Source organism: Octodon degus, unplaced genomic scaffold, assembly GCF_000260255.1.
Source record: "Octodon degus isolate 3935 unplaced genomic scaffold, OctDeg1.0 scaffold00218, whole genome shotgun sequence".
NCBI lineage: Eukaryota > Metazoa > Chordata > Mammalia > Rodentia > Octodontidae > Octodon > Octodon degus.
In genome coordinates, this window is record NW_004524794.1 from 886,587 (window position 1) to 911,802 (window position 25,216).

The following is a 25,216-nucleotide window of genomic DNA, read 5'->3' on the forward strand; positions in this document are numbered from 1 at the left end:
CACCCACCCAACCCTCCCCGAGGGGCGAGCCCGGGAAGGGGAGGAGGCAGACGAGGGGCGGGAGGCGGAGTTCGGGCACCAGGCGCCCCACCCCGTTCTCACCTCTAAGACGGCCCGGCCCCACCCCTCAACCACAGAGACGAGAGCCCAGTATGCAGGCTAGAGAAGCAACTCTCGCCTTCCCGCCAAGGCTCCGCCCTGCCTCGCCCCGCCCCGCCCCGCCCCGCCCCGCCCCGCTCCGCCCCTGGACCTCCAAAGCGCTTCAGGGGCCGGGCGGGGCGGAAGCGGTCCTGGGCGGAGCTGCCAGGGCCTCGCGAGGATTGGTGGGCGGGGTCCGGCGGGCGCTTCCGGTTTCCGGTTGCGGAGTAAGGGGCGGGGCAGGGGCTGAGGTGGGAGAGTTTGGTGTCTGCGGCTGGGCGTGCGCGGTGACTGTGAGAACCTTGGTGAGCAGGGGTCCTTGCGCCAGCCTGGAACCCTGGGACCCCGGGCCACCGGGGCCGCCCGGGGCGCTGGCCATGGAGCTTCTCTTGGCCCATCGCCCAACTGGAGGAACGAACACTGCGGAGGGAACGGGGCTCTGAGGAGGTTTTTGGCTGAGGGCCGACCGGCGCGTGCGGGTCGGGTGGGGCCGAACAGAGGGAAATGGGGGCTGCGGCGGGGATAGGGACGGTCTTGCGCGGTGCGGCCGCGGGGATAAGGCCGGGGACCCTGGTGAAGCTGCACCCAGAGGCGTGGGGGCGTGGGCCCGGGGGGAGGGCATGCCGAGCCGCGGCCACAGGGGTCCCCTGGTACCTCGCTGGCCCTCAAGCTGGGTGGCGCGGTGGCCTGCTGGGAGCTTGCACTGGTTTCGGAGAAGAGCCGCTGTTTTGAGAACTTTCTCGGGACAAGGCCTCGAGGTGCTCAGTGTAGGCGTGCATTTACTCTTGGCCCTTGCCCCTGGCCTCTAGGAGTCGCTCTTGTGGGCGACTGGGAGGCACCTGAGGCCTCTGGCCCCATCAGAGGCAGGGGGAGCAGTCGGGAGCTTTTTCACTCTATCATAAGGGCTGGGCAGGAGCAGTGATCGGGGACGGTAGTCTCTGAAATGGTGTGTCCCCAGGGAGGCTGCAGCAGGACTTTGCAAAGTGCCCAGCTCCTGCACTAGAGCGTACTTGCCTGAGCTGGGAGCCGGATGGGTGCTCCTATGCTTTTGTCTGTACAAGGTGCCATCTTACTCAAACAGGCTTCAGAAGTCTCCTGCACTCCCCAGGGAAAGAAAGTATCCACAGAATGGCTGTGGATGTGTTCACAAACCCGATGGAGAGGGGCAAGTGGCTTCCAGCAAGTGGAAGTTTGGGGGTTGATGGCCCAGCTCAGTGCAGCCCTCATAGCCAGGGCTTTGGAGCTGGTCCAGGGTGACCCCAGCCTCCTGGGGTGCTAAACTGGCTGCTCAGCCTCATGGTCCTCCTACACCCTCTGTGCCTTGCCAGGAACGAAGCTCGCAACTCTCTGGTGGAAACCTTGTCACAGGATGAGTCTGCAGTGGACTGCAGTTGCCACATTCCTCTATGCGGAAGTCTTCGCGGTGTTGCTCCTCTGCATTCCCTTCATTTCGCCCAGAAGGTGCAGCATGGAGAGGGCAGGGGAGAATCGGGAGGTGCCCAGCTCTGATCTCTGTAGCCTGTGTGTGTGCAGAGCCAGGGGACCCTGGAACTGGGGCGAGGTGGAAACAGGTAGAACCTGTCCAAGACTCGGGGTAGCAGGGGGGTGGTTTTGACTGCCTCCACATCTTGCTGAGTTCCCTTCCTGTGCACCATGTATTTTGGTCTCCAGAATGGTCTGAAAGGAGGGTGCCACACTGTTTTGGAGGCCACACCCTCCTACCTCACTGCTGCAGGCACCTTGGACTGCGTGGGATGGGATGGCCCTGGGCAGGGAACGCTTGCACCACCTTGTTGCTGCTTGGCTGACTTCTGTCCTCCTTACCAGCCTCGAAGGCATTGCGCAGTAACCTTGTGAGCATTACTCAGCCTAGAAGGATAGGCCAGAGGATTTGGTAAAAGTTGATAGAAGATTAATTTTTAAATTTTACACAGACATACATTTTTCCTGTTTAAACTAGAGTGTTACAAATGAGACTAACTCACACATATGTTTAAGAAGGTTTTAAATGAAAAACACAGACCCCTAAGGAGTAGTTTTGTGGAAGAAACAGCCTGCAATTCAGAGAAAATGGAGCCAACCCTGCAGAGCTTTGTAGGACAAACAACCTGGTTCCTGCACAAAGTCAGTTGAAAAAGGAAACAAAAGGGGAAAGGAAGGAGAATGAAAGAATAAAACACACTTGAGACACAATAGATGGCAAGTTGATGGGGATTTTGGCCAGCCATTGCCAAGTGTGATGACTGGGCTCTCCAGCTCTGCCTCTAGAGGCCAGGCTGCCTTTGATTTCCCAGTGCACAGGCACTTCTGAAGGCTCTTCTCAGGGCTCCCATTCTGAAGGGTCTAGGCAGAAATGCTGAAAGGTCTAGGGTCCCTTACAGTAACCCAGGGTGGTGGAGGACTAGACAGACTAAGGTTTATTGTATAGAAGGATAATTAAAAGAAATAGCCCGTGTATGTGGCGGGCACTTCAAATACTCCAAAAGGAGAATGACAAGGTTTCTTCTTAACATTGTTTCCTTGGGTTGCTATACACAGACAGGCTCCTCTTTCTGAGGTGCTGCTGCAGAGACGGTAAATTGTTGAATCAGCAGCAGCTGAGGCTGTCTGTACCTCTACAGCTTCTCTGCCTTTTATTTCCTTCCTAGATGGCAGAAGATTTTCAAATCTCGCCTGGTGGAGCTGGTGGTCAGCTATGGTAATACCTTTTTTGTGGTTCTCATTGTCATCCTAGTGTTGCTGCTCCTTGGTAAGTAACCCAAACCCACTCTGTGCCGTGCGGGGTTGGGATACTCTGCTGCAAAACTCTATAAAGAGAATGGCTGCTGCTGCCCTAGAGAGAGGCCGATCGCACATCCATTTCTCTCACGGAAAAGGTTCACTATTCATTAAGAGGCGCCAGCATGCTGGCTGCTGGCAGGGCCTCACCTGTGAGCAGCACCTCTGCCAGACGGCGTCCACCCTTAGCTTCTGTTCTGGAGGTGGCTCCTCAGGGCTCTTGAGCAGATGCTGAGAGAAGCCAATTGCCCTGAGTAGTGCTGCTCTCTCGTTCCCTACAAGTACATTTTTCCCCCTGAAGTCAAAGTGGACTCTCAGGAGACAAAATGACCTGAGTTACCTGCAGAGGGGAGCCATGTTTCAGGAAAGGAGCCGGCACTTCTAGGGGACTGGACAGCTGACTTAAAAGCAAGTGTTGGGGCTTGAGGTGTCCCATCCCTGTCTCTTCTTGGCTGGCCCCCATGATGGTACTTAAGAGTCCATTTTGGGTTTTTTTGGTACTGGGAATTGAACTTAGGACTCTGCATTTGCCAGGCAGGTGCTGTATCCCTGGCCCCAAGGTGGTACTTAGGATGCTGGGATTCCTGGAAATGGTTGACAGTGTAGGAAATCATTAATTTTTTTTCCTGAAAAAATGATTTTTATTGGTACATTTTAGGTATATATAATGATAACATTCATCATAGAGAATTTGTACCTGTACATTATAGAACTTATGGAAATCATAGGTGATTTGTTTTGTTTTGGTCTATGCAGTTTAGGCTGGCCTTGAGCTGACTTTTTGTAGCTTAGGCTAGTCTTAAACTTGCAATAATCCTCCTGCTTCAGCCTCCTGTATGCTGGGATTACAGGCATGTGCCATCATGCCCAGCTAATTAGTTTTTCTTTTTTATGTTGTTTTTCTGACTATAAAAATGATACATGATTAGCCATGTATGGTGGCACATGCCTGTAATCCCAGCACTCAGGAGGCAGAGGCAGGAGGATTGCTGTGAGGTCACCCCCATGAACTGCTCCTGAGGCCATTTCAGTATATGTACTGCCAAAGCAAGCACATGAGAGCCTGTTTCTTTTTCTTTTTTTGTGGAACTGGGGATTGAACTTGGGCCCTTGTGCTTTTGACAGCCTGTTTCAAAACAAACAATGGTGCATATTTTTCAAAAATGCAGAATTCGAACATAGTTATAGTCCCTCATAATCTCATGTCCCACAGGCAACAATTGGGAGTACTTTGTGATAGAGTATTTTTGGATGGCGAGGCAGAAGGAAAAAGGGAAAGGCACTTTATTATCTTTGTTTGAGGACATGAAGAGAATCTAGGGAAGATAAGCTGATTCTCTGAACTGGAACAAAGGGAGGCCGAGGCTTTTATGGCCTTTTGCTGGGGTGGGGTTCGAGGGGATGTTTAAATAGACCTGAGGAGCTGAGTGGGGTCTTCCCTGAGGTGGCGGGAAAGGTGAGAGGAAACGGTACCTTGGGCTGAGCTGGAGAAGAAGTGGGGAGGGGTCTCTGGGAAGATAAGCTGCTGTTTTAAGGGCTTCAGCCATATTAGATGACCACCATCATAATTCAGCAATTCATACTAGAGCCAGAACCTATCACTTTTTTTTCCCCTCTGTATTTAAGACAGGGTCTACAGGGTCTCACTACGTAGATCGAACTCATAGTGATTCTCCTGTTTTCAGCCTCCCAAGTGCTGGGATTACAGGTGCACGCCACCACGCCCAGTCTCAATCACCATCTCAGGGTGCCCTGTGGGCGGGGCCGGCATGCCACGCCAGGGATCAAGCCCTGGCCACTGTGCCCTGCCCGAGCAGGCGCTTTAGTCCACTGAGCTATCAGGCCCACCCTTCACTTTGGTTTTTCTTTTTCTTTTCTTTTTTTTTTTTTTTGAGACCGGGTCCTGCTATGTAGTAGTGCAGGCTGTCCTTGAACTCGCAGCTGTCTTCCTGCTTCAGCCTTGAATATGTGCTATACATCGAAATGTTTATGGCACTGGGATAATATACATACTGTTGTAGGTCTTGTTTTTTCTGCTTTGTGTCCCTTAGTTTTTTAAAAAAGTTATTTATTTTATGGGCTGGTGAGATGGCTCAGTGGTCTAAAGCACCTACTTAGAACAAGCTAAGCCAAGCAAAGCACAGGGACCGCGGTTCAATCCCCCAGCACCACATGCCAGCCAGCCCCGCCCCCTGGTGGGCTGAGCTGGCCACACACACACAAATAAACAAATAAATAAATAATAATAAAAAAAAGTTTTAAAGAAAACTAAGACCCTGTCCCAAACCAGAAATTCTGAGCTGAACAGCACCTAGCCATTATCTTATTTTTTACCCCCTAGTTTTGGGGATTGAGCCCAGGGTCTTTGCACTGAGCTGTGCCTCAGCCCTTTTTTAGTTTTTAGTTGTTTTTTTTTTTAATGAGCAGAATATATTTATTGAGGGAAAGGAAGCTCCTCTCTAAGAGAGGGACAGGAGAGGGGCCCAAGAGGGTTGTTCATCTAGTTTTTGTTTTGAGACAGTGTCTTGCCAAGTTGCTCAGACTGGGCTCAAAGTTAAATCCTTCTGCCTCAGCCTCCTAGAGTGCCAGCAGTGTAGGTGTATGCCACTGCGCCTTGCTTTGTTGCCCTCCACCTGTGCCATGTTCCCAGCCCTAGACTGTGGCATCTTGCCCCTTTCACACGGGGGTTTGTCAGGAGCCTTTTTCAGGTACACCTTTACTGACATAAAAGCTATTCTGGTTAGTGGGGCCAAGCACAATGGTTCCCTTTCCGCATTTCCTGGGACATGTGTGGCTAAACTGAGGTACTGTGTGTGAGACCGTGGCTCTTCAGGAGCAGAGGCTGTGCCTTTAGTCACTGTGTGCTCAGAACTGTGCCAGTCCCCGGGGAGATAGTGCAAATGGCTTCTGTGTCCATGGAGTTTGGGGATAACGGCCAAGAACCACATGCTTAAGATATTTCTGAGTGCAGGCTGATCCCAAAGTTTCTCATGGGAATACCATGCTGGTGGTGGATTTCTGTCAGGTGGCCACGTACTTCTCCAGACTGTTGGGGGTGATGATGTTACAGTCTTTCTGCTCCTACATTTCTGATAAGGTGAAATTTGAATGAGCCTGAATTCTTTTTTTAATCTGAATAAAAACCTAAACAACAAAGTCCCACATAAAATGTAGAAAGAAACCCTTCCTCCAAAGCCCCTCACAGCTCCCAAGCAGGCATTTCCATAAATGGAACCCTTGGATTACCAATGATGTGCCTGGTGGCCTGGCTTGGGGGCACCATGGGAAGGGGCGCTATCCCTGCAGTTGGCAGCACCTTGGAGCCTAGAGCAAGGTGGCCCGGCAGATGGAGGTGGGCATTGCCATGCAGGAGGCAGAGGGGGAATGAGGGGGAGGAGGATGTGTAGATAATGGTGTGGGGAGACAGGAGCCGGGAGGCCTCCCATGCCTACTGCCTCTGCTGTGCCCTGCCCCAGATGCGTACCGTGAGACTCGCAAGTATGATGATGTGACCGAGAAGGTGAACCTGCAGAACAACCCTGGCGCCATGGAGCACTTCCACATGAAGCTTTTCCGTGCCCAGAGGAACCTCTACATTGCTGGCTTCTCCTTGCTGCTGTCCTTGTGAGTGTGAGGGGTGCCCTAGGCTGGCCAGGCCACAACTGCTTGTGCTTTGGCGCCATCTCATTTGTGTTTCGGGACCCTCAGTGACAGCAAACATGGAGCCAGGAGACCCTGACTCACCTGGTTGTGTGGTGTTTGCATATAGACTGGAGGAAGGACCTTTGGGACTCAGGCATAGAGAATTGACAGGGTGGAAGGATTGATGGCGTGGGGGGCTGTATGGGTCAGGGTGTTGGCCTGAGAAACCAAAAGGAGCGAAGTGTGGTGTGCAGGGCTCAGTGCAGCTCAGTGGTGAGCACTCACCTGGCTTCTATCCTGGCACTGCCCAAGAAGTTCTAGGTATGTGAAAGCCTGCCTTGAGCTCCACACGGGGACAGGACTACCTTTTTGTGGCTATGGCAAAGGGGGGCAGGCAGGAGGGATTGTAGGGGCAAGAGGATTGGAGTTCCTATAGGCAGGAGCCCACCAGAGTGCCTGGCTTTGAGTGGACAAAATGGTGCTGCAGAATGCCTGCAGATGGGTTGCACACAGGCTCGCTATCCTCGAGTCAAGGAGGTGGGTGGAAGACATCCTAGGGGCAGAAGGGGCCAAGGGTGCTTTCTGAGAATGGTCCCAGGGGTGCCTTCGTTCCTTGAGCAGAGCCCCCAGCAGGCTCACCTACCTCTGCACAGCTGGCACTGGGGGGGGTCTCAGGCTGTGTCTGACGGGTGTGCTCCGGCCACCCTGTGCATCTGCGCTTCAGTGCTGCTAGCGTCTCACTTCTGAGGACTGAGTAGAGGGCGCATGCCCAGACTTTGGGCAGAATAGCAAGTTGTGTTAGCAGAAACTGAAGCCCCTGGAATGAGCTTGAGGAGCAGCACCCTGAGCACACTTGTGTTCACGGGAGACCATGAATGTGTGTGCAGGTCCACTGAGGGCAGCTAGGAAGAGGGTGCACTGCTGGTTGGCACTGCATGAGTTGGTGGCCAGTGAGGGCTGACAGGGTTGGGGGTGTTGGAAGGGGTGGAATGCAGGCACCTGGAGAGAAAGCGGAGCTACCGAGCTGCTGATAGCTGCAGACAGCTGCTTCAGACTACGAATCCTGGCCCTTTCCTCCTCTCCACAGGACGCCTCTAGGCTGCTGCAGGGCTGACGGTGTGTCCTCAGGGTCATTTCTGCACTTGGCTGTCTTTTGCTTTTAGACATAGTAACATGTGGCTGTTAGCCAGGGACACATTCTCAGAAGCCAGTTGTTAGGCAGTGATGTATGGCGGCAGGATCCTGAGCATACTGGCATGAACCTGAACGGTCCGGCCTGCCACCATGCTGAAGTTACAGCACAGCAGAGGTGTTCGGTGTCTAAACAGAAAAAACTAGAGGCCGGGCAGATGGCTCAGTGGAATAAGCGCTTCCCTGGCAAGCGCAAAGGCCTGAGTTCATTTCCTGGTTCTGCATCCCCCAATAAATAAATAAACAAATAAACAGAAAAACCTGCAGGGTAGGGGGGCCGGGGAGATGGCTCAGTGGAATAAGTGCTTCCTTGGCAAGCGCAAGGGTCTGAGTTCAATCCCCGGTTCCGCCAAAAATAAAAATTAAAAAAAAAAAAAAAACAAACCTGCAGGGCTGGGGCTGGGGCTGGGGCTGGAGCTGGGGTTCAGGTTCGGGCTGAGGGTACAGCACTTGCCTGTCACACATTGGCCCTGGGTTCCAAACCTAGCATTATGTGTAGAAGAGGTGCAGAAGATCTACGTGCGTAGATCCGCAGCTGCCAAACGATTGCTGTGGATGAGTGCGTGTGAAAAGCCCAGCTATTTGATCCAGACTTCATGGGCCACACTGAGCTCATTAAAGCGTTTTTCACCAATAAGGAATTAGCCTGGGCTTACCCTAGTGTTTTACTTTGTAGACTTCAGGGTTTTTTTTCTTTCCTTTTCTTTTCTTTCTTTCCTTTTGTACTGGGGATACTTTCTTATTTATTTATTTAGGCAGAACCGGGGATTGAACTCAGGCCTTTGCGCTTGCCAGGCAAGCGCTTATTCTACTGATCCATCTCCCTGGCCCAATACTTTCTTTTTTAATGTGTGGTATTGGGGATTTTTTTCTTTACCTTTTATTTTGAGACTGGGCCAGGTGTGTATTTGAACTGATAAATCCTCCTACCTTGGCCACTCAAGTAGCTGGGATTACAGATGTGTGCTACTGTGCCTTGCCTCAGTTTTAACTTGTTGCCTTTTTTCCCTTTTTCTTTCTTGTTTGTTTGTTTGTTTGTTTGTTTGTTTAAACAATATCTTGCTGTTTTGCTGGGTGGTTCAGGCTAGTCTTGAACCTAGCCCAAGTGGGCCTCCAATTTGCAGTGATTCTCCTGCCTCAGCCTCCCTAGCCCTGGGATTACAGGTGTGTGCCACTATGTTCGGCTCTTCTCGACTGTTTTTTAAGAACAACATAAAATGTACAAAAATACTTTCTTCATACCCTTAAGCTGTAGGCTTTTTAAGCGATGTGTTTAGTACAGGTTCTACAGGGCCTTGCTATGGTGATCGGACTGTAGTGCGTGTCCTTTTTCAGCCTCCAAGCTCTGGGTGCGCAGCTGCACGCCCCGGGGCAGGGCCGGCCCAGCATGCCTGGGGTAGAGCCCTGCACCGGCCTAAGCAGTGGCCTAAGCAGTGTAAGCGTTTTCTGTTACAATTTTCTTTCCTTTTAAAGAAAGAGAAGAACGTTACACAGGTACATAGCCTAGGCCTGCGCAGGGCCTCTGCCTGCACGCCAGGGCTTCAGGGGCTGCTCCCTTTCAGAAGTGGGGCTCATTTCGTCCTGGCTTTGCTTGTTAAGTGGATTATACTCCATAAGTGCTCCTCTGTATTAACAAAAAACCCCTTGGGATTGGAGCCATATTTTTCAAGTTGTGCAGTTATTTTTCTGTTTCTCAGTGCTGGGCATGGAACCCAGGGTCTTGTGCCGACTAGGCAAGTGCTCTGTCACGGAGCTATAGCCCTGGCCCTGTGTTTTCAAATAGTTTTTCACTTTAGCATCCAGTTAGCCTTTGTTCCTGACTATAAATGGGGAGTGTCTCATCTGAATACTTAAAAGTGCTCAGGGCCGCTGCGCTCCGTAGGTGAAGCAGTCTGTGGGGGGTGGCCTGCCCTTTCAGGGCTCCCTGTTTACAGGCTTGTGGAGGGGCTCTTTCTTGGGGTGCTTCTTCCCCTGCACTTGCCTTTCCTCCTGCCTCCTCCAGCTGTGTGCTCGCTGTAGGTGACAGGAATTTAGGAACCTCTGTTGCTGTGTGGTCTGTCGTTGGTGGCTTGTGGTTGAATGTAAAGTCTGCCATCTCGTGTGTAGTTCTCAGGGGTCTTTCCTTTTCCCTCTACCGCTGAGCTGCACCCCACACCATCTCTTGAGTTTTCTGCCTAATGTGTATCACGAGGGTGCAGGAGCACTCGTAGCTTCCTCCTCTCTCTCTCTTTTTTTTTTTTCCCCCAGTACCGGGGATTGAACTCAGAACCTTGAGCTTGCCAGGCAAGCGCTTATCTTACTGAGCTATCTCCCCAGTCCTGCTTCTTCTCTTAAGCTACACAAGTGGCTTGGAAGAAGTCAGTCCTCCCTCATGCCACACAGTGTTCCCAAAGTGCTGCACAGAGGAGCAATGACTGAGTGGGATTTGGATGCAGTTATTTGGGGGACAGGGAGGTGGGCTTTTTGAGACAGGTCTTGGTGTGTGGCCCAGGCTGGCCTGGAGCTCACAGAAATTCTCCTGCCTCAGTGCCAAAAATGCTGAGCTTTGGGTACACTGTTAGCATACTGCTCAGAGTCCTGATGCCTTCCTTTCCCTTCAACAAGGGCGTAACGACCTGACTTGAGGTTGAGTGTCAGGCAAGACCACAGCTGGCTTAGCTCCATCCCCACACCCATTTTTCCTCCTGTCTCACTGCAGCTGCAGGCCCTTGGTGAACTATGGGGTCAGCTCCGTGCTGTGCCTGCAGCTCCCTCCTGTGGCACCATCCAATTATGAGCTGAGTCCTGTGTGACAGCTACTTAGAAGAGGATAGACACAGTGATTCCAGCAGTCTGTGGGACTTCCCTAGTTGTTTGTTCACAAATGATCTGTTTAGTCCCTTCTGAAGATTTGTCAGAAATATATAGTCTTCCTTAGTCAAAGGCTTCGATCCTATAATGGTGGCTGTGGCCCTTGAAGAGCTTTGAATCTTTTTTTTTTTTTGTATTTTAGGGAAGGGTCTACAGGGTGTTCAGGGTATTACTACTAGATCGGACTTGTAGTGATCTGCCTGTTTACAGCCTTCCAAGAGCTGGGATTATAGGTGTGCACCACCACGCCCAATCTCAATCCCTGTCTCAGGGTGCCCCAGGGGCGGGGCTGGCATGGCAGGCCCAGAGATCAAACCCCTGGCCCCTGTGCCTGCTTGCAGGCAGAAATATTCTTTCTCTCTCTCTCTTCTCTGTAGGCAACCCGCAGGTGGCTGGCAGGAAACACTTAACAAAGCCACTCTCTTCTAGTTACAGAAATCCCTTGATATAAACAGGTCTAAATAAAGCCTCCCCTTAAAACACTTCCCATAATAGAAGTGTGAAGTAATATCACCTATAGTTCTATCTCCAGAGATGGCTATAAGTGATCACACAGATGTTTCTAAACTTTTTTTTCTTTTTTATTTTATTGAGAAACATGAATGAGACAGTTTCAAAGCTGATTAATGGGACAGTTTTGATAATCAATACATTGTACAGGGCTGGTGAGATGGCTCAGTGGTCTAAAGCACCTACTTAGAACAAGCTTAACAAAGCACAGGGACCATGGTTCAATCCCCCAGCACCACATGCCAGCCAGTCCGCCCCCTGGTGGGCTGAGCTGGCCACACACACATACACACACACAAATAAATAAATAAATAAATTAAAAAAAATACATTGTACATTGTTATCTTCTTAGTGGTTATCCATAGTACAAGAAGCAGACAGGATATCCTGTCCAAACACTATCAGTACACCTCTTTCTTATTGAATTAAGCGAAAGTAGCTGTATAGCTATCCTAACTATTTTGTATATGCAAATACAAAATGATCTTTCCTTTGTATCCCCATTTTTTTTTTTTGTTTAGTCCTGTCAGAGGTGGGTATTTTTTTGGGCTCTCTTTTTTTTTTTTTTTAGACAAGGACTCCCTATGTAGCCTAGGCTGGCCTTAAACTCACTATGTAATGCTGGCTAACCTTGAACTCTTGGCAGTTCTCATGCCTCGGCCACCTGAGTGCTGGCTGGGATGACAGCCTGGCATGTGCCACCACTCTGGCTTGTTTCCAGACTTGAATCATTTTGACCATTGTGTAATAATGCTTACAAGTACTATTTGTTGCTCTTACCTTGCTATCTGTCTATTTATTTATTTATTTGTTTTGGCGGTACCAGGGATTGAACTCAGACCTTGCACTTGCCAGGCAGGCGCTTACGCCACTGAGCTATATCCCCGGCCCTTTTACCTTGCTTTGATTAACCTTTTACCAAACCGTATATTTCAGTGATTGTTTCTCAAATGACTCCCATAAGCCTCCCTCTTTCTTACAGCAATGCTAGGGATGGAACCTAGGGCCTTGCATACCACCATACCTGCCTGCCTCTTTCTCTGGGCTATGAGGGGCTATCATCCATTCAGCCAGTTCCTTCCTCCTATGAGTGAGCTAGGTGGAATCATACGTTGTTTTGACATTGGGTCTTGCTGTTTTGCCTAAGCTGCTCTTGAAGCCAGGCTCGGTTAGCCTTCTGCCTCAGCCTCCCAAGTAGCTGGGACTATAGGCATCTGTCAGTTACCTCCCAGAATATTTACTATTCAAAAGTTTAGCATTCCCTGCTGGTCTCTAGCACTCACCTGTCCCCCCCAACAAATGTTCGCCGTTTCCTTTCTCATGGGTAGAGGCAGCTGCCAGTGCTAGCGCCCTGGATCCTTGCTGCTCTAAGGGTGGCATGGGGCCAGGAGCCTCAGGAGGACAGTACTTGCCTGGAGCTCAGCCTCTGGCACTTGCTGATGAGTACCTGTGTCAGGATAAACTCCCTGGTGACCCTGTGTGTCACTGCCAACCTTTCCCGATGCTGCCCACCACCGGTGTCCACGACCCACAGGGAACTGCCCAGTGTGTTTCTGGACTGTGTCACTGGGCTCTGCAACCTGGGGTGTGGTTTGTTCAGGGCTGTACTTGTTCGATTACATGGCCTGTGCCTCCGCCTGCACTGGACTACCATGCTAAGAAGCCCCAAGAGAGCGCCTTTGGAGGGCGCTGTAACTTTCTTCCCTTGGGAGCTGGCACCTCTCAGCCATGAGTACAGAGTGCTGTGGAGAGGAGAGAAATAGAGGAATCCTGCCTATTGCTGCAGCTTTGGTCTTGTTCTCTGTGTCCTGCTACACGTGCTCCTTTAGACCATGCTGCATCTTTTCAGAACAACCCCCCACAGCTGAGATCAGTGGTACACACCTGTAATCTCAGCTGCTTGGAGGCAGAAGAAGATCACAAATTTGAACCATTGGCTCCAGAAATTCAGTGACTACAAGCCAGCCACCATTAGCCCTGCACAGGCCAGTGTGGGTGTAAGGGCAGGGTCTTGCTCTGTGGTGGAGGGTGCTTGTGTTAGGACTGTCCTGGGTCCTTGTGGACCTGCAGCGCTGTGTGAGTGAGACATAGCTGAATTCTCACAGCAAGGGGTGGAGTGAGGAGCAAGAGGTGAGTGACCCTTGGCGTGTAGAGGTTTTTATTTTTATTTTTTATTATTTATTTATTTATTTATTTTTTGGCAGAACCAGGGATTGAACTCAGATGCTTGCCAGTGAGCCATCTCCCCGGCCCCTATTTTTTTAAATGTATTTGGTTTTTACCTGGTTTTACTACATAGCTTGGACTCATAGTGATCTTCTACATATACCACTATGCCTGGACTCCGGCCAGCTTAGCCTGCCCTGGGGGCAGGGCTGGCACAGCATGTGGTGCCAGGGATTGGCATGTGGTACCAGAGATCAAACTGAGGTCCCTGTGCTTGCCTAAGCAGGCACTTTAGTCCACTGAGCTAGCTCATCGGCCCGGCACATATAGTTTCACTGGAAGAAGTTCAGTCCCTTCTGCTAGGTGGGCCTTTGGTAACGTAGCAGAGCAGCGTCAGTGAGGCCGAGCCATGGCTGTTTCCCTGTCCTAATTCACATGGCTGGCTCGCTTGCTCGCTGTCTGTCTGTCTGTCTGTCTGTCTGTCTGTCTGGTCGTCCTGGGGATCAAACTCAGAACCTTGCACTTGCTAGGCAGGCACTTATGCCACTGAGCTGTCTCCCCAGCCCACATGGGATTTTCTTGGTTATTGTTTTGTTTTTGGAGAGAAAGTCTCCTACGTATCCTATACTAGTACCAGATGGGCATTTAAAGTGGCCAGACTACAAGTCACCTGGTGGGCTGCTCTTTTTCCTGACAAGTCACTGACAGGCCTCAGGTAGGGGTGGGTGGTTGCAGGATTTGCATGTCCTACCTGTTGGTCTCAATGATGACAGGGTGCCACCTCCAATCTCCTGGTTCCTTCTGTCTGTGAAGAGCAGAAAGTCATTGGGTAGTGCACGTTCCCTGGAGGAATACCAGGCTTTGGAGAGGCCATTGCTAGAGATTGAAACCAGGGCCTCAGGCATGCTAGGTAAATTGCTCCTACCATGGAGCCACACCACACCCAGGTCACACAAGTGCCTTCTGCCTCAAGACTGAACCCAGGGCCTTTGCACTGAGTTACATCCCCAGCCTTCTTTATTTATTTTGAAGCAGGGTCTTCCCTAAGTTGCTAAATGGCCCAGGCAGGTTCAAACCTGTGATCTTCCTGCTCAGCCTCCCAGAGTACTGGGATTGTAGCCTTGTGTTACCGTGCCTGATTTCATGTTGATTGATTGATTGATTGATTGATTGATTGATTTTGAGATAATGTCTCACTGTGTAGTCTAGGACAGCTGGGAACTCACTCTATAGCCAGACTGGCCTTGAACTCGGGGTGATCCTTCAGCCTCCCAAGTACTAGGATCACGGCAGGTACTACCACACCTTGCTTCATGTGATATTTATTTGTTATTTATTTTTTGCTTCATGTGATCTTTATTTATTTTTTTAATTTTATTTATTTGTTTATTTATTTATTTTGTGTGTGTGTGGCCAGCTCAGTCCACCAGGGGGCGGGGCTGGCTGGCATGTGGTGCTGGGGGATTGAACCGCGGTCCCTGTGCTTTGCTTGGCTTAAGCTTGTTCTAAGTAGGTGCTTTAGACCACTGAGCCATCTCACCAGCCCCCATGTGATCTTTAAATAAGCAAAAATAGAAAAATAAGTCCTAAAGTGTTAACTCTAATCACTCTTGATATAAGTCTTCCCAGGCCCTTGAGCACTTGTTCTAACGGAAGCCACCACATGGTAAGCACTCGGTATCAGTCACGAATTAAATTTGCCAACAGCGATTTGAGGATGCCTCTTGAGATCCAGAGGCAGTCATCAGCTGTGCTGAGATTTTAGATTTAATGTGCTTTGGCCCCAGTGTGAGCACTCTTCCCCTTGCGGAATCTCTGTGCTGCTTTAGCAACACAGGACGGAGCCCGTGCTGCCACATGTGGTCATTTGCACTTTGCAGTCACTTCATCCTGAGGGTTTTCCAGGACAGTCAGCCTGTGTCCAGCATTCCTGTGTGGCTGCCAGCTCCCCATCACTGGGCCTCCAGCCTGCCACCCGCTGTTTCCGCTGCAAGCAGTGGCAAGCCCTCATCGGAGGGATGCCGGACCGAGGCTGTCCATGCGTCTGTGCCAGCCCATGGGTCACTCTTTCCCTTCTGTGTCAGAGGGTCCTGCACAAGAGTTGACAGCCAGTCAAGTGTTCCAGTAGTGCTGCAAGCTGCTTAGCATCTCAGGAATGCGGGACACATGGCACAGGGAACCTGGCAGCAGGGAGGCCATGCTGGAGGAGGCTGTGAGGGGTACAGCAGTCTGAAGCTGAATAGTGCCGAGGCTGGGGCTGGGAGGTGTGGGTGCTGGCAGCGGGGAGGCTCTGGTCTCCACAGGGCAGGGGATGCTCTGCAGGTGGCTGTGTCCAGAGCTGCCCGTGGGAGGTTACAGGCAGGTCAGAGAACTGTGGCCAGGGACCAGAAGCAGGGGTGAGAGGAGCAAAGAGGAAGGAAGGAGGAGCCCCAGGTCTGTGCTCGAGAGAGTAGGGTCAGGAGAAGGTCTGTGCGTAGCCTTGTGCTGAGGAGCAGGCATCCAGATGCACGTTGCTGCTGGGAGGGATGGGGCCATGGGCAGTGGCAGGAGTCTGGGACTCAGAGCCAAGGTGTTTGCTTCCACTTCGGGTTTTCAGGAGACTGGAGGCATCTTGGTGTAGTCCTTGGGTTCCTTGCCCCCTTCATGTGCTGTGTGACCCCCTGTTCCTGTGTGCTCTTTAATGAAAAATGTAGGTGACATCTCATTGTCATCACCAGGTGTGTATAGCTCAGTGTCCTTGAGGGTCTCTGCAAGTGGGGGCCCAGGACACAGCCTGTTGCTGTCTTTGCACCACCCTTGGGTCTGCTGTTGGTGCAAGGCCACTACCACTTTTGTAGAACCCTGCAGGAGCCTGTCCCTCTCAGACCTTTCTGGCACACTGCCTTCTTTCCAGTGGCTTCCTTGCACCCAAGGCTTGATGCAGATTCTGACTGATGTGACAACAGTCCTCTTTGCCTGGCTTCCCCTTTGCAGGAGAGTGCTCAGGTCTCAGAGCCTTGCTGGGGCCTCTACTTAGGGTGTGCTGTGCCCACCAGTGCATCCAGCATTCTACCTTGTGCTGCCCTGGGCCTCTTGGGCGGCTGCTCTGAACCCCTCCTGTGCTGTGCACCGGCCTGCAGCTCTGTCCCTGAAGGCCTCAGCTAGCATGCTCACCTGAGAGGTATGGAGCTTGGCCCAGTGTGGGGAACTGAACTCTTCCCTTTTGGATGGTGCAGTTAGTGCCAGGGGCCTGGCACCTGAGACCAGGTGGTCTTGGGCTGATGGTGACTCGTCAGCCTGCCATGCTGGGCCCCTGTGATCACAAGCCAGTTTATGGAGGCTTATGAGAGATGACAGTGTTTGAACACGGGTATGGGCCCTTCAGGGGCTGGCCACTGTTGATGCCAGTTGCCATAGGATCAGCCTGCTGTAGTGCCTCTGGGAAACTACTGGTGGGGGCCTTTTATCATGAGGGAAAGCTGTGCATACTCTCCTGCAAGATAGATCCAAGTCATCATGGATAGAGTAGCACTGTCCCCTCATGAGGCTGTCTGGACATCTGCAGTGTGGCCTGTGTGACCAAGACCTGAGCTTGCTGCTTACTTGCAGTTTCCACGGAGATAGCTGGTAATAGTGGACAGCACAGGTCTAGATCAGTAGTTCTCAAGTACCACCAACCCTATTGACCGAAGGAACATTTGTCATCACTGAGGATTTGGCTTGTCACCATTGGGAGGGACTCTAGGCAACTAGTGGGCAGGGGATGGAGGTGCTGCTGAGCACCATATGTACCTGGTCCAAAGTGTTGCGACTCTGTGTCACTGCTGAGGCTCATGCTGGGCATCCACCCCATAATAAGACTGGGACCTGGAGTTGGCTGTGGGACAGAGCTGTGCGCTGAGGGTGTCTGCCTCCTGACTCTGGCCGCTGCTGGGACCAAGGTGTGCCACCAACGTGTTTCAGTTTGATGTCGTGGCTCCTCTAAGTTATCTGGCTTTCCTCAGTTGTTGCTGACGCCCAGGTTACCCCAAGACTACACAAGAAGCACACCAGGCCCCCGAGAGGCTGGGCGGCCATTCGGAGCAGTGCTGCAGCTGCTGCCTCTTGTGTACCTGCAGGCAGGAACAGGGTCCCACAGGGGTGCAGAGGAGCCTGGGCAGCCCTGCTCGGAGAGCCGCTTCAGGCTTTTATTCCAGATGTCTTTTCCTCGTCCCCGCAGGCTGCAGAGGCTTTGTGCTATCACTGTACTTCACCCCGGGGCTTTCCCGGGCATCCTCTGGCTTTTGGATCCTTTCTAGAGCAGCTGTGTCATTCTTCCTTCAAGCTCTGAGGCGTGTTCACAGGGTGTTCCCTAGCCTGCTGCACCAGGGTCTCCTGGGCTCTGGCAGCATGGCATCAGCAGGTGGCGCTGTGGCACCAGGGTCAGCTTGCCCACCAAGGAGGGAGAAAGCTTGTGTCACAGCCCATCAGTAGGAATGTCAGCTCACCTGCCAGCCTGCAATGGCCACACTCAAGGGCCAGCCATAGGAGATCACAGGGACGTAGTGCTCCTTTTCTGCTTCCAGTTAAGCCCACACAGCAGGCTTTGTACAAGCCTGTGGGCCATCTCTCCCACTTGCTATGCTTGGCTCTGCTTCTTCAGAGCCCAGAAAGAGATTCTGTTTCCCCTGCCTTCTCTTATTTACTCAACCTTTTGTAGAAGTACGATAGCCCTGCTCGGCATCCAAGAATATTTTACCCAGAAAGCCGAGTCAGGTTCAGGTATTTGTGGCTGCGTTTGTCTGCCAAGGACAGATACATCTGACTTTCATTATTATGTTCTTCCACTGGCCTTTCCCTGTGTCATTGGATGAAGTTTAGCAGGACCCCAGGCCATGCCATCAGTGACTGCCAGGTACCATTAGAAAATTGTGTTGGCACTGGGTTTTTCCTTGTGCCCATTAAGCAAACACTTTAGAACAGTTATATGGGTGGCAGTCCCCAGGAGCCATAGTAAAGGCTGCCAGCAGGCTGTATGGCCTGAGATGGGGGCCGTGGTGATCATGTCTACAGGCTGGCTTGTGATGCCTGCCTGCACCCGCTGAACCCAGGCCTGGAGGACCTGGCAGGTCCTGTGGAGAGCAACGCACAGTGAGGGGGGCGGGGGGGTCTGGGCATGTTCCATGTGCTGAATGCCAGGGATCCTTGGGGGAGTCTCAGGCCCTAAGGAAGCAAACAAGACAGGCTGGAGTGGGTTGGCCCCTAGCTCGTGCTGCTGAGTCGCCTTTCCCACGTGCCTCTCAGCTGCTGCTGCAGCACCAGCCTGGCTTGCTCACCGCCACGGGGTGGAAGCCACACCTTCTCTGGACTGGTCTATGTCTCCTTGCTAGATAGACTGGCAGGGCTTGTCCCCCTCGGGGCCAGGCTTTGGGTGCTTGGGGTAGGGAGGAGAAAGGACAGGCTTGGGCCCTGCGAGCAGCCTCTGACATGTCCCCTCACCTTCTGGAAAGTGCTTCCTCTCCAGGGTGTGGGATGAGGGCACCTGGAAGGCCCCGTTTCTGGGTGCCAGGTATGGGGGCGGAGCTGTGTAAGGCCTGGGCTGGCCTGGTGGCGCCTTGGTTTGGTAGGGCTAACACATGGGGCAGGAGGTAGAGCCTGCACAGCTCTATGGTGTGCACAGGACCCTCTGGGGGTGCCCAGAAGGTGCTCTCAGTGGGGCTTGGGTGGCACAGTGGGAAAGGCTTTCTTGAGGGGGTAATTGAGCTGGGGGGTGTATTCCAGGGATAGTCAGGGCTTGATGTTACCTGATGTTGGCACCACTGCAGGCCTGGCAGGGGGTGTGTCCTCTGTCACTGATGGCAGGAGGTGCCTACATGTGGCTTGCCTAGAGTGGACACGCAATGCCCCATACTGTGGCTTGGGCTGAGGAAAGAACAGAGTCCGGGACATGGGTGTTTGGCATAGATCGGAAGAGAAGGCCTATTTGGGATAGGCTGAGTTGGGAATGTAGGGCCATCTAGGAGCCAGTGACTGGCAGTTGTACATGAGTGTGGGTGACAGCTGAACTCTACCAGGGTGAGAAGGGCAAGAAGAGGGTGCAGAGCAGATCCTGCTGAGCAGTGGGCATGGGGGATGGCCTGGCAGGTTGACGGTCCAGAACCAACTTCAGGCAGGTTGGAGGCTGTGAGCCAGGTGGTGGGGGTTCTTCCCTAGAGGCCAGCCAGGGTGCCCAGCAGGTATGGAGTGTCTGTGGCGGTTGGCCAGAGGAGGTTCTGGAGTTGGGGCCTGTGAGCTGCAGGCTGCGGCTGGGGTTGCGAGTGGACACTGCACAGGGCGTGGGCTGCGCTCTCCTTGGGCCCATGCTGCACTGTTGCCCTCACCCCAGCACCATCTTCCCCTTGACAGTGGCCAGCTTCCCTGCCAGTGGTGGCCTGCCTGGATAGCCAGGCAGCAGCCCTGGACATTCCCCAGCAGCTGCCTGCTCAGCCTGCAGGGCACAGGGTGTGGGACTGGGCATGGCCAGGAATGAAATCAAGTCCCACCTGCCCAGCTCTGCTGGGTCTTTGTGCTGGCTGCCCCGCTAGGTGCCATACATGCCCCTCCCCCACTTCCAGGCAGAAGGAGGGGCTTCTCCCTCTGCTGCAGAATGCCCAGGGCCTGTCCCACTTTTCGTGCCTTTTGGCCATTCCCCTGTGAGTCAGGTGGGTGGCTTGCAGCGGCTCTTCTACCTTAAGGGCTTGGCTCGGTGGGGGGCAGGCTGGTGGGCAGCAGGGCTGAGGCAGGGAAACCTGAGCCCTAGGCCACGAGGTCTGGGCCGCTAATTTTAGAGAGCACATGTCATTGGAAACTCTCCTCTCTTGCCAGGAATCCATGGCCTGGCTCTTCCCGTGCCACCAGGGGCCCCTGGGAGCTCCTCCCCAGACCAGGAACTCTGGGGGCCTCTCTACCCGGGGTGCATAGCCTGAAAGGGGCTCTGCCGGGCCCTGAGAGCCTGGCTTAGGCCGAGAGGAGAGTGCACCAGCTCTGCTTTCCGTGCTCTGTGCCCATCCATCTCATCAGTGAGGAGGGCAGAGCTTGCCAGGGCCTGGTGGGGCCAAGAGGCTGTTTTGTGTGTTCTGAGCAAGCACTCTTGAGGAGCTGTGGAGCGAGCAGATTTCTTCCTTTTTCCTGACCTGACCCTGTTTGCCATGGCTGCTCTGGGCTCCTTCCTGGCCATCTTGCCTGCCTAAGCAGTGCTTGTCCCAGGGCTGCATGGAAGGTCCTCCCTACTATCCCTGCAGTGGGTCCCTGGGCCCTGGTTCTTCCCTGTGTGTCCCCTCTGGCCCGTGAGGGTCTCCATCTGAGCACTGTTGGGTGACAGATGTATTGGGGAGGAGTTGAGAGAGAAGAGGCCTTCTGTCTGTGGTGCACCATGACCAGGAGCTGAGCAAGCAGTGGTTCCGACTGTGGGCTGTGGAGGCACAGACGTCACCGTGTCTGTTTCCGGCCTGGACCTCAGCCACATCACCATCCCTTGCTGAGCACCAGTTTCCTCCTTGTTAAAATGCAGGCAATGATAGCAGCTACCCCTGAGGTAGATAAGAGGATTCGGCTGGCATGTAGTGAGCGCCCACACCTGTCAGCCACTGTTTTGGTGAGGCAAGCCTGGCCTCGCAGGGTGGGGCGCAGTGCTGAGGCTTGCCTGGCATGTCCAGGCCCCGAGCAGGAGAGTGCTGACGTTGGGACTTTGTGGTGTCCCTGGGCTCCTGCTCCTAACCCCCACGCACACATCCTCTGGGTGACTGGGGGGGGCCCACCTTTCCTTGGTATTGCCAGGCAGGCAGGCAAGTAGGGTGGGAGCGGCTGCGACGAGCCTGCCAGCCAGGGTGTCCTTACCTCTTCTTTCTATAAACAATTGCAGCCTGCTTAGACGCCTGGTGACTCTCATCTCCCAGCAGGCCACACTGCTGGCCTCCAATGAAGCCTTTAAGAAACAGGCAGAGAGTGCTAGTGAGGCGGCCAAGAAGTACATGGAGGAGAACGATCAGCTCAAGGTGAGCCCTGCTTGCCCAGCGGCCCTGTGATGCCTGCACTGCCGCGCCAGGCCACGCTCCCCAGGGCCACCAAGAGAATGCTGCTGCCCCAGGAGCCCCAGAAGCCGTGGAGCTGCAGCTGAGTGCAGGCGCAAAGGGGATGGGAGCACAGCAGGGGTGGGCGTGGCTACTGCTGTCTGGGCCCATCCCGGGGCCCCGCCCCCTGGGAGAAACCTCTGTTCTCCCACATCTGTCTCAGAATGCTGGAGACCAGCGCGTCTCTGCTAGGGAGCAGGTAGGGGTGGAGTTGTGGGCCAGTCCTCGAAGGCTTGTCCCAGGAAGTGAGGTGTGAGCCAAGCTTGGAAGGAGACAGACAGACTGGAAGTCACAGGTGGGCGCAGCTGGATGGGCTAGGCACGTTTGGAGCCACTGGCTACAGCAAACAGCCCAAGCTTAGGTAGGAGAGGTGACAGTGGTCACTAGGAGGTGGATGGCAGGCATCTTCATGTTGAGTTGGCAGATGAGGCGGTAAGCTCCATGGAGTTACAATCTCGCTGGTGAGGAAGGAGGCAGGGCCTGCAGCCAGGGCAGCCAGGGTATGTGGCCTGTGAGCTGCAGCAGGTGGCCCTGCTGGCCCTTGCCTGGCCCTCGGCAGCCAGCCACGACCTGGCCTTCACTGGGAGTGAGCAGTGGCCCAGTTCCGTGTTGATGTTTCTGCAGCGGCGAGTGCCCAGGGCAGCTTGAGCAACTGCAGCTTGGGCAGGCCCAGGCTGGAGCCTTGCCTTCCTCCCGAGTGACCTGGCCATGGTGCTTTTCCTAGGGAGCTGCTGGGGACCGAGGCAAGCTGGAGACTGGAGATTCCGCGGTGAAGGTGGAGGAAGAGAACAGGAGCCTGAAAGCCGAAGTGAAGAAGCTGAAGGATGAGCTAGCCATCTCTAAGCAAAGTGAGGCCCGCTCCTCCGAGCCCCAGGGACAGGCTCAGGCACAGGCTCAAGAGCCGGGCATACAGCTTGGTGGCCTTAGTCTCAGGAGCTGCAGCCACAGCACAGCCAGGCGGGCTCAGGCATGGACAGGTTCCAGAGAAGTCCTGGCAGCTGCCTGTGTGCTGTGGTGGGGAGCCCCGGATGCCCTGGAGCTGAGAGCGAGGGGAGTGTCTGGAAGGGAGTGGAGAGGAATTTGAGGTGGTTTTATTTTGGAAAATCTAAGCCAGCTCTCCACTGGCCTCCCTACTCCAGTCGGAGCCCAGACAGCCCTCACTCGGCACCTCACTGAGGCTGTTGTTGCTCCGCACAGCATCCTGGAGATCGCGGGGGTCTCGCTTTGAGCAGAGATTTTACTTAGTCTCCCGTAGCCTCGCCTAAGGTCCCTTCTGCTGAGAGCCACTAGGGTTTGCTTCATGAGGGGGACCAGGGGGCCCTCTGTTGTTTCGCTTCATTGAGCAGTTTGATCATCCCAGGACACGGGCTGCAAAGGCAGTGCGCACCACTCGGAAGCATTGCAATCCCACCAGATGTGGGTTTGGGGTGCTTCCCCAGTCTTGAGACAGTGGGCTTTCTTGCTCTCATTCCAAGCCTCCCATGTCTCCCTGCCTTCATTACTTGCATTATTTCCAGAGCTCGAGAAAGCTGAGAATGAGGCACTGGCCATGCGGAAGCAGTCTGAGGGCCTCACCAAGGAGTACGACCGCCTGCTGGAGGAGCACGCCAGGCTTCAGGTCAGTGACTGGCTCAGCCGTGCAGCGGAGCCCTACCATGTGGGTGGCGCCGCGCCTGGCATTGCTGATCAAGTCCCTCTGTGGTCTGGGCCTTCCTACCCTTGTGCCAGCCTTAGGGCCCTCCAGGCCACCTGGGGACCTCTGCTGGCCATGTCAAGGTCCCATGGGACTGGGCATAAGTGGTCAGTCACCTGAGCAGCACCCTGGCTTGGGCTGGCCAGGGGTCATCAGACGCACACGGTGGGGAAATCAGCCTGTATAGCTTGTGCCCGTAACACTGGCGGGGGTGTTGGGCAGGCCTGGCTTTTGAGGACCTGTGGTGGACCAGGACTTCAAAGTCAGCCTGCTGGGCGTCCGGCAGTCCCAGCTCTGTCTGGCTGCCATAGAAAAGCCAAAGCAGAGGCCCTTGCCGCTCTTCCATCCCATGCCACCCTACCAGGCAAGAATAGCCCTTCCCAGGCTGGCCCTGAGTTCAGGGTGGCTGAGACAGTGATACACCCACTGGGCCTGCCTTCAGCACTTCTGGGGGTACAGTTCCTTGTTTGCTCCCCAGGCACCTGTATTGAGCTGAAGGGACTGTGGTGACATAGGGCTGGAGGCTGGGTGCAGGTGGGGCCCTCCCACTGTTGCCTGGACTTTCTATCCTTTCACAGGCTGCAGTAGCTGGCCCCACGGACAAAAAGGAGGAGTGACGCTGCCACCTCCCCTGCCTGCGCTAGCTTCTCCCAGGAGCTCAGCTTCTCCCTCTGGCCCTTGTCTCACTTCTCCACAGCTTCTAGCAGTCATCTCTGTCCCCTCCACAGTCACAGTCTGCTGGCACACCACTGGGGACCTGATTGTCACTCATTCACTTGCCTGCGGGGAGTGTGGAGGGCCCTTGTTCCTGGCCTGCGTCTGAGCCCTTTAGCTCTGCTATGTTGACATGTTCTCTAGTCCTGCGCGAGCTCCCTGCGGCAGGCCCACTGGTTTCTCTTGCAGGCAATAAAGTTGTTGTGATGTGCTGTGACCTGGTGTCTTTGCGTGGTAATCGTAGCAGGGAGGTCCTGCTGCCTTACTGCCTCAGCCCCTGGAGGGGCCCTGCTGCCCTCCCCTCCGCTCCACCTCCCCTGGCTGGGACAGGCCCAGCTTTATGGCTCCTGGGAGTGTCAGGCCTGTCAGCCTCCCTGGGGAGCTCAGTAAAGCTACAGGACTTCCTGGTGGCAGACGTGCCTGCCTCCTCTTCTCATGGGGATGAGGAGAATGGGCTGGGAGAACGTGGCAGCAGGCCACCAGTCACTCCTTGCCCCACCCCCTCAGGTTTGCCGCATGACCTCTGACTAATGCCGACTGGGAGAAGAGACTCGTCCTTGGCACTGACCTAGCTCTGGCCCAGGACAGGGCAGGGCTGTAGAGAGGGGTGTCACAGGCACCCCAGGCACAGGTGTGCCATTGAGCATTGACTTGCCAACCCCAGAGTGTGGTGCAGGGCGAGGGGAGCAGTCCTGGCTACCAGTACCTGCCCCTGGGGGGCACTGGCCTGCTTGGTACCTCCGGAAGCCTGGGGGCCAGGTCAGGTCAGGGAGCAGGTTAGAGGTATGTCTTGGAATTGGGGTGAATCCCAGTGTTGATGACCCTGGTGGGCAACTGACTGAGCTGTGTAGTCCTGGTCCTGCCTGCCACATGTGGGCCTGGCCAACAGCTGCTTCCTCCAGCTACCCTTCCCCACTCCATGAGCACCGTCAGCTCCTGGGGAGGCCTCTCCTGTCCCAGCTGGTGCCCGTGGGGATGGGGGACACTCAGGTGACACCCTCTGCTTGCCCTGCTGAGGCCTAGGCTTGTCTGCTTTTCCAGGAAGTGTTTCAGGGTTACCTTGGGCCTCCCTGAGCCCTCATGTCTGTGCTGACCGGGCTAAAGTCCAGGCAGCTTGTCCTGCTATTCCTAGCACTGGCCAAGTCCCTCTTTCGCCCAGCTTTTGGAGGACCCCATGTCACAGAGGGACAGGAGGGACTAGAGTGTTCCCCTGCTATACTGGGGGTGGCTTGCTGGCCAAAACTACTTGTAGACCTCTGGTGCAGGAATGGATTCCTGCTTCTGTTTAATTGTCTTTTTGGGATGTCATTAGCAGCAATGTGGCAGGTGGCTTTGGAGGGTATCAGCCTGGAGGCAAGGAGGACAGCAGAGTGAGTTCTCATCCAGGCTGGAGTCCTGGCCAAGAACTGTGGCATCAGTGTGAGCAGGGCGGGGTTGTGACGGAGGGCTCAGGAAGGGCAGGCGGGGA

At 54.1% G+C, this 25,216-nt stretch overlaps 1 protein-coding gene across 1 annotated transcript; it reads left to right on the forward strand.

Annotated features, from left to right (window-relative positions):
* Positions 1-336: 336 nt before the first annotated feature.
* Positions 337-23,965, forward strand: Bcap31 (B cell receptor associated protein 31). Its single transcript, XM_004645118.2, has 8 exons — positions 337-443; positions 1,467-1,599; positions 2,787-2,887; positions 6,393-6,540; positions 21,134-21,266; positions 22,066-22,189; positions 22,859-22,959; positions 23,613-23,965. The coding sequence occupies exons 2-8, from the start codon at positions 1,508-1,510 to the stop codon at positions 23,649-23,651; spliced, it is 738 nt and encodes a 245-aa protein (XP_004645175.1). The 5' UTR covers positions 337-443; positions 1,467-1,507; the 3' UTR covers positions 23,652-23,965.
* The last annotated feature ends 1,251 nt before the right edge of the window (positions 23,966-25,216 follow it).

Coding starts and splice junctions, on each gene's coding strand:
- Bcap31 (XM_004645118.2), top strand. CDS start 1,508: ATGAGTCTGCAGTGGACTGCAGTTGCCACATTCCTCTATGCGGAAGTC. Junction 6,541..21,133: donor TTCTCCTTGCTGCTGTCCTT/GTGAGTGTGAGG, acceptor AAACAATTGCAG/CCTGCTTAGACGCCTGGTGA. Junction 22,960..23,612: donor AGGAGCACGCCAGGCTTCAG/GTCAGTGACTGG, acceptor ATCCTTTCACAG/GCTGCAGTAGCTGGCCCCAC.